Genomic DNA, 17452 nt, shown 5'->3' on the forward strand with positions numbered 1-17452 from the left:
TTGCAAAATAATGGAACAGTAAATGGTAGAATAAGGAAAAAGTGCTAAGTACACAGTGAATTCATTAACACATTTTCCAGCCAAATGTATATATATCGTCAGTTATTTTAAGCACTGAGACAGATACTGAGTGAGAAAGCACATGAAATACAAAATAAAGAAAAACATACTTTAAATCTTTTGTGCAAATTTAAATAAAATATTTATGAGATATTATCTGTTTCAAAGGATGGATTAACAGAAGGCGTGATTTAGTTACCTGTGCTGGAGCCACTAATTCCAACTCGGAAGCCGACTCAGAGTTCAGGGCACCTTTCCCGCCGCTCAGTTCAGGCTGCGATCGATGCTCTGAAGACCTGGGAGAGGTCCATTAGGTGAATTAACATACATTGGGAACAAACTCAACTAGAGACAACAGCCAGGGAACCTGATACATATGGATCATTGGGAGCCACGGTTACAAAATTCTCCTCAAAATTTCAATGAAAAAGATAAGCTTTCTCATTGAAAGTGAACTTATCCTCATAGAGATATTTGTCAGGATCGAGCAAGCTAATACATATTCGAAACTCCTATCATGGTTTCTAACGATAATAACCATTATCAGGCTTTGTTAAGTGACTTCAAAATCCTGGATGTTCTTGTCTCTGATTGATTTAGAATTCACTTCAATTATGTGCAAAAAATAAGTAAAGGTAGTATTGTTTTTGTTACAGAGAGTTTTACTTTATTAAATAAATACTGCATTTTTCCAGGGGGGACTTTTCACAAATATTTCAGGTATGATTTCAACTTTATATAGAAACTGAAATGTCATATTAAATGGAAATGTGCAAGGGAGCAACAGGAAACTGAAACATGCAGCCATTTAGCAAGCTATAAAAGCACAGATGGTCCAAGGGTTATTCTTAATAGTTGCATTATCTAACACTGGATGATTAAGAAAGTCGGAAAGGGCTGAGGGTGTGGTGTGTGGGGTTGTGTACCCCAGAAAAGCACGTTCTTAATCCATTCCTGTGGATGTGAACCTTTAGAAAATAAGACCTTTTGACGAAGTTACTTCAGTTAAGGTGTAACCCAGCTGAATCAGGAGGGGTCTTATCCTATTATGGAAGGCCTTATAGAGAAAGAAACAGAAAGAGAAGCCACAGGAGCAGCCAGATGCTGGGAGTCAACAGAATCCTGAAGAGAAAGAAGACACCACCACGTGCACTGCCACATGACAAAGAGGCCAAGGGCCAAGGAGTGCCAGCAGCCAGCCCCAGAGTGCCACAATCTTTGGTGAGGAAGCATCGCCTTACTGATGCCTTAATTTGAACTTCAGCCTCAAAACCATGAGCCAACAAATTCCTAATGTTAAGCCAACCCATCATATGGTATTTGTTTTGGTAGTTAGGAATAAAACATTGGGTAACCAGAAATATTTAAATATCATCCTGTAACATTATATTGGACACACTTTTATACATAAATATACATACGTACCTATTTTGATTGATCAGCTCATTCAGAATATCACCAGCAAATGCTGAATGATGAACTATTCCAAATATTTATTGTCCAAATTTTTGACAATTTAGAGGGAATAATTCAGAGTTTGTAGAAACCACAATAATTAGCATTGATATAGAAAGGTCTCTATATGAGACCAAGTATATGGATTGACTTGAACTCATTGGCTATTTCAGTACATTAGAGACATACCATAGATAAAGTTGACTCATAAATGACAATTTTCTGATACCTAAATTTCTTACCATAGGAGTTCTTTTGATCCAGTCCTAGATGAGCATGACTTTCTCTCTGCCATTGGATGCCCCTTGCTATTACGGTCTCCGTGAAACTTCACATCATCCCATTTTTCCAGTTGAGTCTGAATGTCTGTAAAGGAAAAAGGAAGGCAGCAGGAAAGGGACAGGGTAGAGAATGAGGAACAGAGAGAAAAAGATACCAATTAAGATTGTGACATCTCAAACAACTGAACTTAAACACACTAAGAAAAATTATCCCCCCATGGCCTGTGCAATTATACAAAAGAATTGCAACTTCATGAAATTGCTGCAATTGTCCTTAAATTAGACCAGTTCAATGTGTATGGACTCCACCCTTGAAATACTTCCACCCTTGAAATATTTCCACCCTTGTCATATTTCTTCAGAGAGCCTGAGAAGCTGTAGGATAATACAAACATCTGACCACAAGTTTTCCTTGAAGATTAGATGCTGTATCTAGTTCATTTTGCTCCTCCTGTAGCAGCTGATAAAGTCCCTAGCACACAGCAGGTGCTCCACAAATGTTTGTGGATATAAAATGGATTTAATCTCCTTTCTGAAAATTGCATGGAATATTTCTTCTATTTTGTGGGCAGTGATACATTTTGAATACTCTCCATGCCCCATTGGCTCTGCTTAAGACATGTTTATATATTTTGGTGGTCAATACACTGTGGGGTTATTTTCTAAGAGATATCAGGCTTTCCATGGAGTATATCCTGTCCTCTCTGGTCCTCAAATATCTTTTCCACTGACTGAGACAATCTTGTACATTGAAGTCCCAAATAAAGCCCAGGAATGGAGAAGGACAAAGGTAACCAATAACAGCCTCTAGAGTTATTAGGAATCTGGCCTAGGCCCTTGTCCAATGCGAAGGATCACCCCTGAACTTCCTTTCTTTTGGAGACGATGGCTTTTGACTGAATGATTGACTAAACATGATCTGGAATCTTGCCTGACCTCATGGAGAAAAATTCAAGCCTCTGTCTTTGAGGCCCATTTCTTCCTAAATTCCCAAAAAGTGGGCAGTGGCAGGAAAGAAAGGGACAGGAGGGGCTATCTCTTTGGGAAGGAGCTTTGATGGTCCTATTTTGGTGGTTTCAAATATTGATTTTTGTTTTAGTTTACAATAGGTATGTTACAATCTTGTTCATTAAGACAAAACTGTCATGTTCTAGGAGCCGTATCCTAAAATGGGGAGCCTGTGCCACATTTTCCTTATGCCCTTTTGAGGCATGATGTTCTCAGATTATCAGACTAGTCTTTGTCAAGTTGTCTGAAACTTAATAAAACATGTGCAGCTAAAATAAAAAGACCTATTAGGATGAATTGTATGGCTTTTACAGTTAGATCAGTCAAGCTGTTTTACCTGAATTTATTTCAAGAGCTATTTGTATTCTGAATCCTGAGTGAAACTATAAAATCAGGTGGGGAATAAGCATATGGGGTCCTATCTGACTAGCCTCAGTTAAGGCATGCCTCAAGAAAGAAACTGTTTAGAGAGATGAGACTCATTAGTAAATTGAGGTGGGAAGAGGCTGAAATACTTTTCATGGCTTTTGCATAGACCACTTAATTTTTCACTGAAGGAAAGATTTTATAATGGGGATAGAGAGAAAGGAGGAAATGGAGAAAGCCAAGAGAGTGCCAGAACCATTTTCTCTCTGTGGTCTGATTCTTACAGATGAGGAACGTGGTTCTCTCTATCAAGTGTGTGCATGTGAACAAACCATATAAACAACTCGGGTTCTAGATTTTTCATTTATAAAAAGTTTTCCTCCAAAGAGAGGTCTCAAGGAGGGATACAGTAGGAGAGAGGGCACTGTGCGTGCAACTAGTTTGGACAGTGGGTTGGCTCTCTTCTCTCTATAGACTCTCCCTGGACAAACTCATCTACCGCCTTGAGTTGCTGTACCCATCCAGATGCTTATGACTGCCCAATCCCCACTTCCTGCTCGGCTGTCTTTCCTGAGTCCCAGACCCCTATAGTTAGCACTACTGGGTATCTCCACAGAGAAGCCCCACAGATTCCTCAAATCTGCTGCGACTCCGTCTTTCTCCTTCCCCTATCACAGAGCTTGGCATATTCTACACAACTCCCTCCCTTACATATAATTATTCACTCGGTCCTCAAGTCCTGTTTCAGTGTTTTTTTAATCTGTCTCCCCTTCACCAGTCCCTCTATCTCTGTCTTGGTGTCTGTATGGGTCTCCCTGCCTCCATTCCATTCTTCATACTCCCACTAGAGTAGGATTTATCTAATGTAAAAATCTGGTTATGTCACTCCTCTGCATAAACCCCCCCAATATTCTCTTTCTTGCCTCTCTGTTCTCCCCATCAAGAAAACCTTAAGAGCACAGCATACACGGACTCCTATGAGCTGACCCCAGGTGACTCTGTCCTATGTCTTACCACTCCATCAGCTTTGAATGCTACAGCAATACTTGCATTTACTTGAAAAGACATCTCTCTGTATTTATCTGTCGATCTACTTATGACTGTCTTTCTCCTCGGCACCAGGAATGCCCAGCTCTGGCCTCTCAACTCCTCCCTGATCTAGCTGTTTGGCATCTTCCAACTCATCCCTCAAGACCTGGCTTGCATATTACTTCCTATAAGACTCTCCAACCCCAGGCTGGCTCAGGGGTTCTGTGATTATCTTCCTTTACTGAAGCATATTGTACACATTTTATTATTATAATGTCAACATTTTCCTATCTCCCCCACTAAACTGAAAACTTATTAAGGGTAGAGAACTTACACTATTTTCCTTTGTATTCCCGGCACACAGCATGAGCCTGAGACACAGTAGGTACTTAGAGAAAGTTTACCAAACAAATAAATTGATTCATAATTAATTTTGGAAAATTAATTCATGATCATCTAACATGAATGGTGCTAAATGATTTCACATACTATATCTCCATTACCTTCATAATAACTTATGGATAAGTTACTAAGATGCTCATTTTATGTATGTGTACACACACACACACACACACACACACACTAGATAGGCACAGCCAGGAGAGGTGCATGCTCCCTTTAGCTCTCTGCAATACCTAACATCTTTATTTCCCCTAAGACAGGATAATTTAATTCTGACCAGCAACATCCACCTAGTAAGGATCGGTCTCTCCTTTCTCATTAGGATAAGGAATGTATAGGTAAAACCACGTCTTTTGAAGTTGGCTAGAGCTAGCTAGGTTCACATTCCACATCTACCACTGTGGTGGCCTGGAGTTATATGTTCCCCCCCAAACATGTTTCCTAATCTTAATCCATTGCTGTGGTTGTGGACCTTTAGATGAGGTGACTTCAGTTAAGGTGAGACCCAGCTGAGTAAGGATGGGTCTTAACCCTATAACTAGAGCCTATAGAGAAGGCCACAGAGAAAAGCCATGGGGAGCAGTCAATGGCCTGGGAGGAAAAGGAGAAGATGCCACCATCTGCATTGCCATGTGATGGAAAAGCCAAAGACTGCTGGATCAGTAGAAGATACCGACCCTGGAAGAAGCAAGCCTTCTAGCTTCTGACATTGTGAACCCATAAATTCCTGCTGTGAAGCCAACCCCTTGTATGGCATTTATTTTAGCAGCCAGGAAAGTATAACAACACCTTACTGAGTGTGAGCTCTTTGGTAAGTTACTTAAGTTTTCAAATCCCGGTTCCTCACTTATTTAAGAGTTGCTATGTAGGATTTAATGAGATATTATATGTAAGTCATGTAGCACAGTCCCTGGACATTGTAAAGCATTAATAAATATGGATATTTATTATCATTGTATTGGATATCTCCCAAGGATGCTGCATGCTGCCATTTCATCTCGCTGTCTCTGGACTTTGTACTTTTTATTAACATCTCCTTCTCCTACTAGACTGGGTGCTCCTAAAGGGCAAGATCCACAACTTACTTCTATTTGTAATTTCAGTGCTTAGCATAGTGCCTGGCATCTATCAAGAACTCAATGTATGTAGTCTGAATAAATGAATCAATACCAGTGTGATGGTGAATTTTGTGTATCAACCTGGCTAGGCTATGCATCTACTTGCTTGATCAAATACTAGCCTAAATGGTGATGTGCAGGTATTCTGTAGATGCGATTAGCATCTACAATCAGACGTCCTTCAAGTAAAGGCAATTACACTTAATAATATGGTTTATTATCCTTAATGATCCTGTCAGTTGAAGCCTTAAGAGCAAAAAAACAGGTTTCTTGGAGAAGAAATTTTGTTTCAAGACTACAACATAAGCTTCTCTCTGCATTTACAGCACACCAGCCCGCTCTACAGATTTCAGACTTGCCAGCCCCAACAATTGCATGAGACAATTACTTAAAAGAAATACAAAATAAATCTCTCTCTATATAAAGAGATTATACATCCATATTTATATATGTACATCTCTATATCTATCTCTCTGTCTTCTGGAGGATCCTGTTTAACCTTTTATTCAAAGTTCAGTTTCTCAACTGCTGCTCGACTCAAGTATAAAAGGACCTTGCCTACATGGAATTCATCTTTTCTACTCCTTTGCCCACTGTTTTAATACAGCAGAAGACAAAAGCTATATTGCCTTACCTAAATCTAAGGATGAGGTCTCGGGAGCCCTGAGGGGTTGGCCTCTCTGCTCAGCATCTGCACTGACGAGGTCAGACCCATCAGCCTTTTTCTTGAGGGATGAAGTTTTTGATGAGGCTTCTAACTTCTTGGCTTTGGCTTGGGCTTGAGACACTGGTTCACTCAGGTCCAGAAGATCTAAGCCTGTGGACAGTACTATCAGAGATGGAGGAGGTTAAGATAAGCCCACTTACTGCCCTGAAGTAACTTAAAAACAGAGATTCCAGCTGGATATTTGTAGTACAGGTTACAAGCATCAAATTAAGTTTTCTCCCTATTATTATGGAGACAGTCTGTATTTAGACGGGAACATGTGCTTCATATGTTCTCCTTTACTGGGCATGGCACAAACAGTAAGGCAGGACTAGACCAGCTTCATCAGTGATGAACCTAATGAAATTAAAATGATAAAACTGAATGTGTGTTCAGGTACTTATTTTATTGTAAACAGAAGACGGTTATTTTAGGTTTCAGTTTTTCCAGAGAAGAGTCAATCTATCATATTCAGAGATGTAAAACAGTTATGAGAAAGATTTGGTGAAGTTCCTGAATGTCTCTTTGTTTTAATTTTAAACTTCTAAAGTATACAGGTATCAAAGAATTCTGTTAATCATCTTTTTTATCTAATTAAATAGTTCAATCAAGAAACAGGATGCCACTTGGGTTCACCCTAGAAAGGGATCTTATAAACCGGAGTTGAGGAATAGGTACACATGGCAATGCCTTTGCTGTTTCGTACACAAGTTGAAATTTCAGTGTAACAAATCATAAAACTGTTAGACTTTTACTTCTGAGCAGTTTCACTGCATTATATTAAGTACTGTCATGAAGGAAGAAATAATTTGTTCAATTGTAAACCAAGCAAATGAGAATTAAAAAGGGAAGCTTTGCCACTCTTCAATTCGCCTTTCTTTCAGCAGTGCTTTTGACAGGTGTTTGTATCAGAAAATTCACTACGAGGCCTCTCCAGCCCTCTTTCTCTACCAGCTGGACCTAGTTGTCTGGCCCCAGCCCCAGAGAAAAGCTGGCCTCTGCACTGACTGGTGGTCCCCTGGCCTAGCTCTCTTCAGCCCAGCCAGTCAAGGAGGCCACCAAGGCGACAGAGAAGGTCGTTGTGTCAGTCAACAACCCAGATGGCACCGTCCTTCTCTCTGGATCTCTCAGCTCTTCCTCCTGGGGAGGAACAGGTTTCTGTTGATCTCTCAATTCTCTTTCGCTCCTTGAACTCAAGGCAAGATCAGGACTCAGGACAACTTACAACCAGGATTTCTTTAGCCCTGCCCTGCCTTCACGAGCACCCCTGTGGGAATCTTAGAGTAGTATGTCAAGCTTTACTCTTAAAAATCTTGTTTCCTGATTTCCACTATAGATTGCAGTGGTTGGATGTTTGGTGGTGCAATGGAAAAAGGATAGCTTCCGAGTCAAACAGACCTGGATCTACTGTTGCTTAGCTGGGTGAGTTGGAGTAACCTGAGTTTCAGTTTCCTCATCTGAAAAATGAGGAATTACTAGTCTGTCTTTTAGGTATGATATGAGGCTTAAGTTATACAATGTGTAAGGTGTCAGGCATACCATAGTTACCCAATAAATGTTACTTCCATTTGTAGGGGCCAATTTGTGATATTTTTCTTTCCTTTTCTTTTCCGTTGATCTCCTATTTTCCCTGTCCTTTCTATTTTGGGCAAAATTCAGATCCATCTGCCAACAGAGAGGAAAACTCCACTGGGAATAAAACAGGATGAGATAAAGGGAGTGGTTCTACAGAGGATCCTATGAAGAAAATTTATCATAAAATGCCTGAAAGTGTCAGCTTATCTCATCTGAGCCTTCTTGAGGAGTTGGGAGCCACTTTCTAAACCTTCAATACTCTGAGATATTAAAAAAAAAAGTGCTTGAGTGTGGGGGAGAGGAATTGGCTTTCAGCGTTGAGCTGCCTGGCTTTATGTCTAAAACTCAAGGATGGCAGCCAGCCAAGATTGGCTAGGATGTCATGCACTTCATATCCATTGGCTATTTAAACAGAAATTTTCAGGCCTCTGTTACTTTGGCAGGGGTTTTAGGCCCAATGTGATTTTCTTATAATAGAAGGAAGGAAGTTGATGACAGTCTCTGAAATGCCATAAAAAAATGCCATTAAAAAATCGTATAGCTCGGAATTAGTGACTTACACCTAGACTTTTAGCAGCCAATTATATAGGAATAGTCTACTTGAACAGAGGAAGTACATTTGTTACAGAACAATAACTGGTGAGTATTAATTTAATTCTATATCTGCTGCTCACTATTTAGAAAAAATGAATTACTGAAAAGAGTGAATTTTGAATTGGAACTTCTTTCTCCTTCCGAAGTGTCCTTGGCACTTTCTGTTTTTGTGTTTTTATCCCCCTGAGCTCTCTGTCCCTTTGTTCTTTCCCAGCAAAAGTGAAGCAAATACTCTGCACAAACAAGCCTTGTTTGTTATCCAGTTGATGAAAGGGATGGCTTGGAGGTCAAAGGCAAGCTTTGAAGCTGAGAAAGACCCCGCCCCCGCCACAATTTCAAAAGCATAGCCAGGTGGGTACAGTCTTTCACTCTTTGGAGGAAGACAACTAATATTTTTGCGTGCTTGTGTGTGTGTGTGTCCCCTTTAGTTAAGACTTAAAACTCAGGGTCTCTCTCTGCTCTAATGTGCGCTTCAAAGACAGCATGCCATGTCATGGAAGAGAGAGTCTGCCCTGCTGATTCCAAATCCAATTTTAAAGATTCCCTTAGACACATAAAGGGGTGTCCAGAGTCTGTGTTTAAATTAAGAGAACAAAGGATAACCACTCTTGAGGTAGAGGTGAAAATGTGTATTTTGCATGTGTGTGTAGGCCCAACAGATATCTTCTTGGAATAAAATTATTTTCCTGTTTTCTACACAGACCATGTCTGCATTCAGCTTCATGGACTGTGTGGTTCCACTGTCCAGAGATGGCAGTTCCCTTCATCTCCATTTCCAGGTGATTTCCTGACTTGGCAGCTTCTGAACTGGCCTATAGTTTCCCAGTCATCCCTTGTAGCACTTTTTCTGGTCTTCCTCACTTTGGTTCAGCTAGCTAACCTATTTTGGTGTCTTGATGTTTTCTAGCCATTGTGCATAAAACAGGACAGCACAGGACAGGGTTAAGCCTGCCTGGGACAAAATCTATGTACTAGCCATGTAACTTTGGGCAAGCTACTTAGTCAATCTGAGTCTTAGTATCTGTCTACTTAGAATAGTGATAAAACTCTAACTCTACTTCATAGAGTGAAATTCTTTGTCTAAAGCCCTTAGATAGTTCTAGGAGCATAGTGATAATATAAATAAATATTCATCACTATCAGGAGACTACTGAAAACATTCATGCTTGAATCGGATTATAGACACGTTGAGATTGGAAAGGGTTACAAAACTACGTATTGAACATATAAAATATAGTAAGAGCTTATGGACATTTTCTTGCCTAATCCTCATAATATCCCTGTAAAATAGGTATCTCTACTTTTACATATGACAAAACTGAGGCTTGGAGATGTAAAGTAACTTGTCCAAAGTGACACAGCTGGTGTGGCAGCCAGAATGATGGCTCTCTAAATATATCTATGTCCTAATCTCTGGAGCTCATGAATATGATACCTTCCATGGCAAAAGAGATTTTGCTGATGTGCCTGAATTAAGGATCTTGAGATGGGAGGTCATCTGGATTGTCTCTGTGGACTCAATGCAATCACAAGGGTCCTTAAAAGAGGGAGGCCAGAGGGTCAGTCAGAGAATGAGACGTTAGATGGAAGCAAAAGTCAGAGGGACAGTGCTGCTGGCTTTGGGGATGGAGAGGAAGCTGCAAGCACAGGAACTCAGGCCTCTAGAAGCTGGAAAAGGCTAACAAACAGATTCTCTCCTGTAGCCACTAGAAGGAATTGAGCCCTACTAACACCTTGATTTTAGGAATTCTGTAAAATAATAAATTAGTGTTGTTTTAAGCCACTATGCTTGTGGTAATTTGCTACAGCAGTGATAGGGAATTATTATAGCTGGTATAAACTGTCTGTACTGGGAATCAAACATACAGCTTATCACTCCAAAGCCTCGTTCTTCTGCACTCCTTGTTAGGCCTTATTGAACCTGAAGCTGGAGTGCTGGCTCTCTTGATACGGCTTTTCAATCTTTTGTAGTATTTCATTACTTAGAAGATAGTACATTACTAAAGTATTTGTTTCCATCTATCTCAAGGATACCTGGGTTGAAGAGCACAGCCTATTAAACTGGAAGCCTTCCACAGGGCACCGAAAGCATTTATAAATACTAGATGATGTGGGCCCTGGGAGGGGAGGCTGCTAAAAGAGTTAGAATAAAAAGCACCTATTATGCAGCCCTGTTTTCATACTTTGATGGTAAATGCAAAGTTGTTACCACTCTACAGTTGTAATGTTCAGATCATTAATGAATTCCTCCAAAGGAATAGATCACTAGAAGTGATCAACAAGGACAGATCATGGGAGACCCTAACTGGCATAGTCAATAAATGTGGTTCAAGGAGCTGATGGCACCTCTGTTCTGCGTCGTAAGCCACTGTGACATTCTAGAACACACACAGCAGGTATTCTTTAATACAGTTGCTACAAAGTGAAGTCCTTTAGACAGGATTTTGCCAATGATGTCCAACAGACTTAATGGTTCATATAATTTAATCAACCGTTGATTTTTTTTTTCTAGAATAGGTAATTAAAGCTACTGCCTAAAATTCAGAGGTACTTTTAAACCTTCCCTCAAGAGGTAAGCCATTGGTCTAGCGGCTATTTGAACTTTAAGAAAATGTATTTTGTAAATATTACACTAATTTTGCAGTTAAGGTATTCTATGAGGTGGTAGTAGCAGTATTGTGAACTTCTTATGGGTAGCTTTTTCCCTAAATTCATGGTTATTACATCAAGGGACAAGATTATATATATATTTTTAAACTGCGCAAAATATTTCTTCTATTGTCATTCTTCATCTAACGGCTCAAGTTTATGGATAAAATACTTTCAGTTTATGAAGATCAATAAATGTAAACCAGAGATCCCTTGTTTTGCTTGTTCCTTGGAAAAGTCTATCCTGTGCTAGAATACTTATTAGACTTTGTTGAGAGATTACAGAGCAAAAAGTTATTTTGGGAATTCTTATAATAACTACTTGTATTAATACAATTGATATCTTAAAATATCTATTTGTTGAGTTGCTTTTAGTGCATTTGACATGTATCTGCATACAATACACATTTATTTGCCATCTTAAAATCAGGGATAATAGCAATTATTTTAGCTTAGCTACCATCTAGGAATGCAATTTGAGAGGGCAAATGGAATTAGTTGTCTATCTGAACTGAAGACAAATCAAAGAGAATTTAGGATGTTAATGACAAAAAATGAAGAACATGATTATTTGGTCAACTTGAAAGTCATCATCACTGGATTTAAGAAAATATCAATGTAGAAACAAGAAGGAACTAAAAAGGATACATTGACTTTAGAAAAAATCTATTATTTATAACTCTCATGAGGCAGAATATTAATATATTCTTTTAGGGCGAATAGAGAAAAAATATATTATCTGATTGACTCCTGGAAAAGATAAGTGATTTCCTGTATTGTTTCCTTGATATTGATCTTTGTAAGAAGTATGTTCCTTTGAGATTTTAAAAATGATGATGTTTTTGCCTTGAGATATACTTTTATCTTTTGGCATGGGCAGGCACTGGGAACGAAACCTGGGTCTCCCACATGGCAGGTGAGAACTCTGCCTGCTGAGCCACCGTGGCCCACTCATACTTTCAAGATTACAGAAAACCCATTATCAAATAAGAGTCCTCCTTCAGGATAAAACTCTGTGTGATCCAGACGCAATGAATGCAGACACTGAGAAAAGAAAAGTCCGCCTGGTCTCAGAACCATTTAACCAGACCCCTTACTGCGGAGTACAATACTGTGGGCACTGGAGTCATAAGAAACGACACATTCTTTGGACGGTTCTTCCTCCAGTACTTCACAGGTCTCTCTTTTACTGACTTAGAAGCATCAAGATGAAAAGTAGTTTTTGAGTCAAATTTCATGCTTCTCTCTTGGGTTGGGCCCTTCCTAAGTGACTTCGTTTGGGCACCAGGGAGAACCGGAATGTGCAGAGGGTTCTGGAAGCAAGATGGAAGGAAGTCCACCCTCTGAGCTGCTTCCTGGGCCATGGGAACTTCTCAGCACTCCATGCTCAGCCTCACCCCATGCTCAGGTGAGGCGAAGCATGGGGTGCTGAGAAGTTCCCAGTTTGCTTGTGGTTAGGGAACAAGGCTCCCCTGCAGCATGAGAGCTAGCTTCATAGGTGAGAAGGATGACTCTGACCCTTGGCACTGCCTTATTTCCTGCCTAAAATGTACTTGGGATGCTGAATTGTGTATCTCAGAAAAAAAAGTTCTTAATCCAGGCCTGTGGGTGTGACCCCAGAACCCATTCTAGATAGGACCTCTCAAAAATGTTATTTTTAGGTAAGGTGTGGCCAACTGAAACAGGTTGGGCTTGAGTCCAATTCCTGGAGTCCTTTATGAACAGAACGAAGTTCAGACCCAGAGAAAGAATGGAGAGAGGCCATCTCCACATGGCCAAAAATCCAGGGACGAAGGGTCAGCCGTGACCAGCCCCAGAAAGTCAGTCTTCAGGGAGAAAGCATCACCTTGCTGACACCTTGATTTAGGATTTCTCCGAACTTCAAACTGGGAGCCACTCAATTCCTGCTGTTTAAGCCAACCCATTTTGTCATATTTTTTATTTCATCCAGGAAACTAAGACATGCACCAAGTACAATTTTATTTGTTTGATTATTCAAAGCGACAGTTCAGAAAATGCTACTCTGATGTGGTATAAAAAAGCTAACACATTTGAAGAGAAAGTGCTGAGAAAACTGCTTTTCACTATTTAGAGTTTACACCTTGCTAAGCACCTACACAGAGAGCTTCATTTAATCTTCCCAAGTGGCCCGCAAGGTTCGGACCTTACTCTCACTAGTAGAAGGGAAACAGGCTGAGGGAAGCACCTTGTTCAAGGACACACAGCTGCTCAAAGCTCGAATCCCGAGCCCACAGACGACACTCTCACCCAAAGTGCCCCTATCTCCCATTAAACTCTTACAATTGGTAGCATTTTTGAAAACTCACAATTCCCTTCTTCTATAAATGTGTTCACTTGCTCAAAAAAATAATGAAAATATGTAAGCTGACAGCAAGTGGAAGTCATGATGGGAAATGGAACAAGTTTAACACACAGTGCGTTATTATCATCTTCTTTCCCACTGAATTTTGTCCTGCACATCCAACGTAACTTCTGTTCTTTTTTTTTTTTTTTTTTTTGGCATGGGCAGGCACTGGGGAACAAACCTGAGTCTCTGGCATGGCAGGTGAGAGCTCTGCCTGCTAAGCCACCATGGCCCACCCTGTTCTTTGATTCAGAACATCATTTTTGCATTCTTATCTGAACAACGTGACTTTGAATGTGAATGCCAACTTAATGAAATCAATGCAGAAAAGCTGCCATGGATAGAAAAAGTGTGATGCATAGCGCGGCATCCTGCCTACACTTGCACGATGGGCACTTATGCTGCATCTGTGCAAACACTATGCTAGATGATGGTTCATTGCTTCAGTTGTTTAATTCCAGAAGGTTAAAGTAAATTGCTGTAAGATGAAACAAGTGATACGTTTACATGACAGAAAAGGAAACTGGCTTTATAATTTTCTAAGGCTCTTGGACATTTTCATTGTTATTTCAATTCATGTGAAGAAACTGCCCACATTTTAATTTTACTTAATTTTTGTCATGTAAGTTTTTTTCCAGAAATAATTGGGACATCATCCAGAACTTGAAAAACCTTACTCTGAAGTAAATGCATTTGTTTTAAAGATTCATAACATGATGTGACTGGAGAGGTAAATATGAAAATCCGTATAGAAAAATGGTTCATTGCTAAATTGGTTGGTCATATACATCACCATTTCTTAAGTAATGAAAGTGATTTTTTTATTTCTGTTGAGTAGGGTGTTTTATAAAGTTTCATTTGGTTGCAAACATTGTTTCCCACTGAAAATGCATTATGGAAAGAAAATGTGAATTTCATTATAGTTAAAATAAACTCTACTGGAGGAAGAGTTAAAAGTAATGGAATTACCGGCTGTATTTGACGTTACTGGCCTTGCTATTGCCTCTGATTTGGTTTCACAGAGAAAGTCATCGATGGAGGGGCTCAGGAGGGGCCTGCTTTCTTGTTGCTCATTCACCAGCTGAGGAAAAATGAACACAGGGGTCAAAGGACTTTGTTAAACTTTATAGCATCAGATGAATTAAAATGCAGCCTTGCAACAAAATGAGAATAGCAAGCCTACCAAAAAAAAATAATAATTAAGTAAATAAAGAAAGGTGTGGGTGCAAGGAAGAAAAAAATACCAAGGGGATGTGGAAGGAGCTTTTTAGCACTATCAACATATTTTTGATGCAGCCAACTTCAGTTTTGAAGCTCAAGCTTTTGATGCCCTTGGAAAATAGTTTTAGCCTTATTCTCTAATTTCAATCTGTAGCAAGTGACACCTATTGAGTCATAGCTGCTAAGGGTGAGTCCCACCCCAGTCGGACAAAAAACTGCCACTGAGACCTGCAGCAGCGTTTCTCACTCCGAGCTGACGGGTTCTGGTTAGGATTGCTTGGTCAGGGTTTGTGCGGTGAGTGCATGCACACACACAGAGCTGTGTACTGGATAAGCACTGGCCTTTTCTCCCTCTCTTAAAAAGTTCAAGACATCTACAGGCACACACCTTCATAGTTCCTTGGAATACTTTTTTTGGGGGGGTGAGGGGGATGAGGTGCATGTTCCAGGAATCGAACCTGGGTCTCCTGCATGAAAGGTGAGCATTCTACCACTGAACTACCCCATGCACCCCCTTGGAATACTTTTGTAGTGCATAATAAATATTATTCTGGGAGAGTAGAAAAGATTGTTATGATAATTGTAAAGGTTTCCAGTGGGCATGCTTGTGAAGCCTATATGTACAAATAGATTTCTGTAAATTCAGTCATAATTCCCACTGGTTTGTTCTCTGATTTCAGAAATTATTCTGCTTGATTTTAGTTTACCTCTAGGTATCAGTGGCAGTTGACTATTTACTCAATCGTCCCATGGTTTGAATCCAAATCTGTTCCTATGGTTAAGGGAAAAAATACATTGATGCTACACAAGATGTTGATCCCTAAATTAACGCTTCGTTTTTGGGGAATTTTTACATTGGCCTTTCTTAAAATGGACAGTTATCTAGTTTTCTACTTGACCTTATGAGAAAAGAGATGTGCCTAAAAATCCCTAGTTTTTTTTTTTTTTTAACATGGGCAGGCACCTGGAACCGAACCCGGGTCCTCTGGCATGGCAGGCAAGCATTCTTGCCTGCTGAACCACTATGGCCTGCCCTAAAATCCTTAGATTTTTAAATACTTATTTGTAAGGCTGTATTTGAGGAGACAAATAAAATGACAAATGAAGTTCCTTGAAGTATTACCAAATTAAAACATTTTCTAAGACTCTACTTACTTTCACTTCATTGTTTTATTGGCACTGTGCCAGTAGTATTATAGTTTAGAGTTTATAGAAGATGGCAAAGGGTATGAATAGTGGTGAATATGGGAAGAAAAAATGCAATTTTATTATTTCTAAAAGAGCAGTATGGAACCATTTAGTGGTTGCTTGGGGATTGGAAACCAAGAGGGGTATTTGGTACTTTGACATACTCATGCTAGCATCAAAATGTGGCTAAATCTAAGCTTTCCACAAGAGTTTAAGATTTTGACACAGTTGACAATGTGATTTTCATGCTTAATAACTTGTGGACATTATTGAGGCTTTGAAAATACCCTTTCTTATTGTGTCCGAGTTACAGTGATTGTCTGCTTTGTGTAAATACTTGCAGATTTCTCTAGGAATCAAATTATCCAAGGTCTGATGTGGTCATAATCTTTCTTAGGATGATCTTTCAATCCAGGAATACAAATCTGAGCCCTCTGCATTTTGTTTTCTGAATTCTAATGTTCTTGTGTATTGCCCATCCTACTTATATTGAAACATTTTGACTGTTGAGAGACTATGAACTTCCCATGTCTCTATGATAAATCATATTTAAATTTTTGTAGATGCCATGGTCTATTTGAGTCTTTAGGAGTGATTTATAATATTTTCAGCATAAAAGTCAATTTTATTATTTCAAAATTTTAGTTGAAAGCACTGGTACAGATTATCATACACTAAAAAATGAAGAAATGGTTCAACATCACTGACTCTGAGCTATTCTGAAAAAGACGACTACTATATAAATGGTGATTAGTGCTCCAGAACTGCATTTCATTTATAGTGAGTTCATATACAAATTGTGCATATGAAACTGTTTCCAAAAGACCATATGTTAATATAGCTTTCCTGGTAGAAATTATTGTACCTGTATGTTCAGATGTGCTAGACCCCAGCCAACGTGACATCACCATCGTGACACGGTCCTAACTGAGCAAGCAATGCTCACCTCCAGGTGGTGGCACTGACCTTAGTGGTGGTAAGACCTGAACTCTCTGCGCTCTTGTGCTGTTTTGAAAGGATGTACAGACCCTAGAAAAGCCATGTTTTAATCAAAATCCCATTTCATAGAGGGAGAATAATCCCTATTCAACACTGTATGTCATTAGATCATCTCCCTGGAGATGTTACCTCCTCAAGAGTGGTTGTTAAACTGGATTAGGTGAGATGTGTCTCCACCCATTTGGGTGGATCTTGATTAGTTTCTGAAGTCTTATAAAAGAGGAAACATTTTGGAGAATGAGAGATTCAGAGAGAGCAGAGAATGCTGCAGCACCACAAAGCAGAGAGTCCATGAGCCAGCGACTTTTGGAGATGAAGAAGGAAAATGCCTCCTGGGGAGCTTCATGAAACAGGAAGCCAGGAGAGAAAGCTAGCAGATGACGCCGTGTTTGCCATGTGCCCTTTCAGCTGAGAGAGAAATCATGACTATATTCAC

The 17452-nt window shown here is 39.7% G+C and overlaps 1 protein-coding gene across 3 annotated transcripts in view; it reads right to left on the reverse strand.

Annotated features, from left to right (window-relative positions):
- The window catches only part of PEX5L (peroxisomal biogenesis factor 5 like), a 178309-nt gene that overhangs the window by 76190 nt on the left and 84667 nt on the right, over positions 1 to 17452 (reverse strand). For all 3 annotated transcript variants that reach the window (XM_077161139.1, XM_077161138.1, XM_077161140.1), the window contains 4 exons: positions 14578 to 14689; positions 6354 to 6548; positions 1758 to 1881; positions 260 to 356 (listed from right to left, as the gene is read on the reverse strand). In XM_077161139.1, the coding sequence (XP_077017254.1) occupies positions 260 to 356; positions 1758 to 1881; positions 6354 to 6548; positions 14578 to 14689 (528 nt within the window). The remainder of the gene's footprint in view (positions 1 to 259; positions 357 to 1757; positions 1882 to 6353; positions 6549 to 14577; positions 14690 to 17452) is intronic.

This window comes from Tamandua tetradactyla, chromosome 5 (assembly GCF_023851605.1).
Source record: "Tamandua tetradactyla isolate mTamTet1 chromosome 5, mTamTet1.pri, whole genome shotgun sequence".
In the NCBI taxonomy this organism is placed as follows: domain Eukaryota; kingdom Metazoa; phylum Chordata; class Mammalia; order Pilosa; family Myrmecophagidae; genus Tamandua; species Tamandua tetradactyla.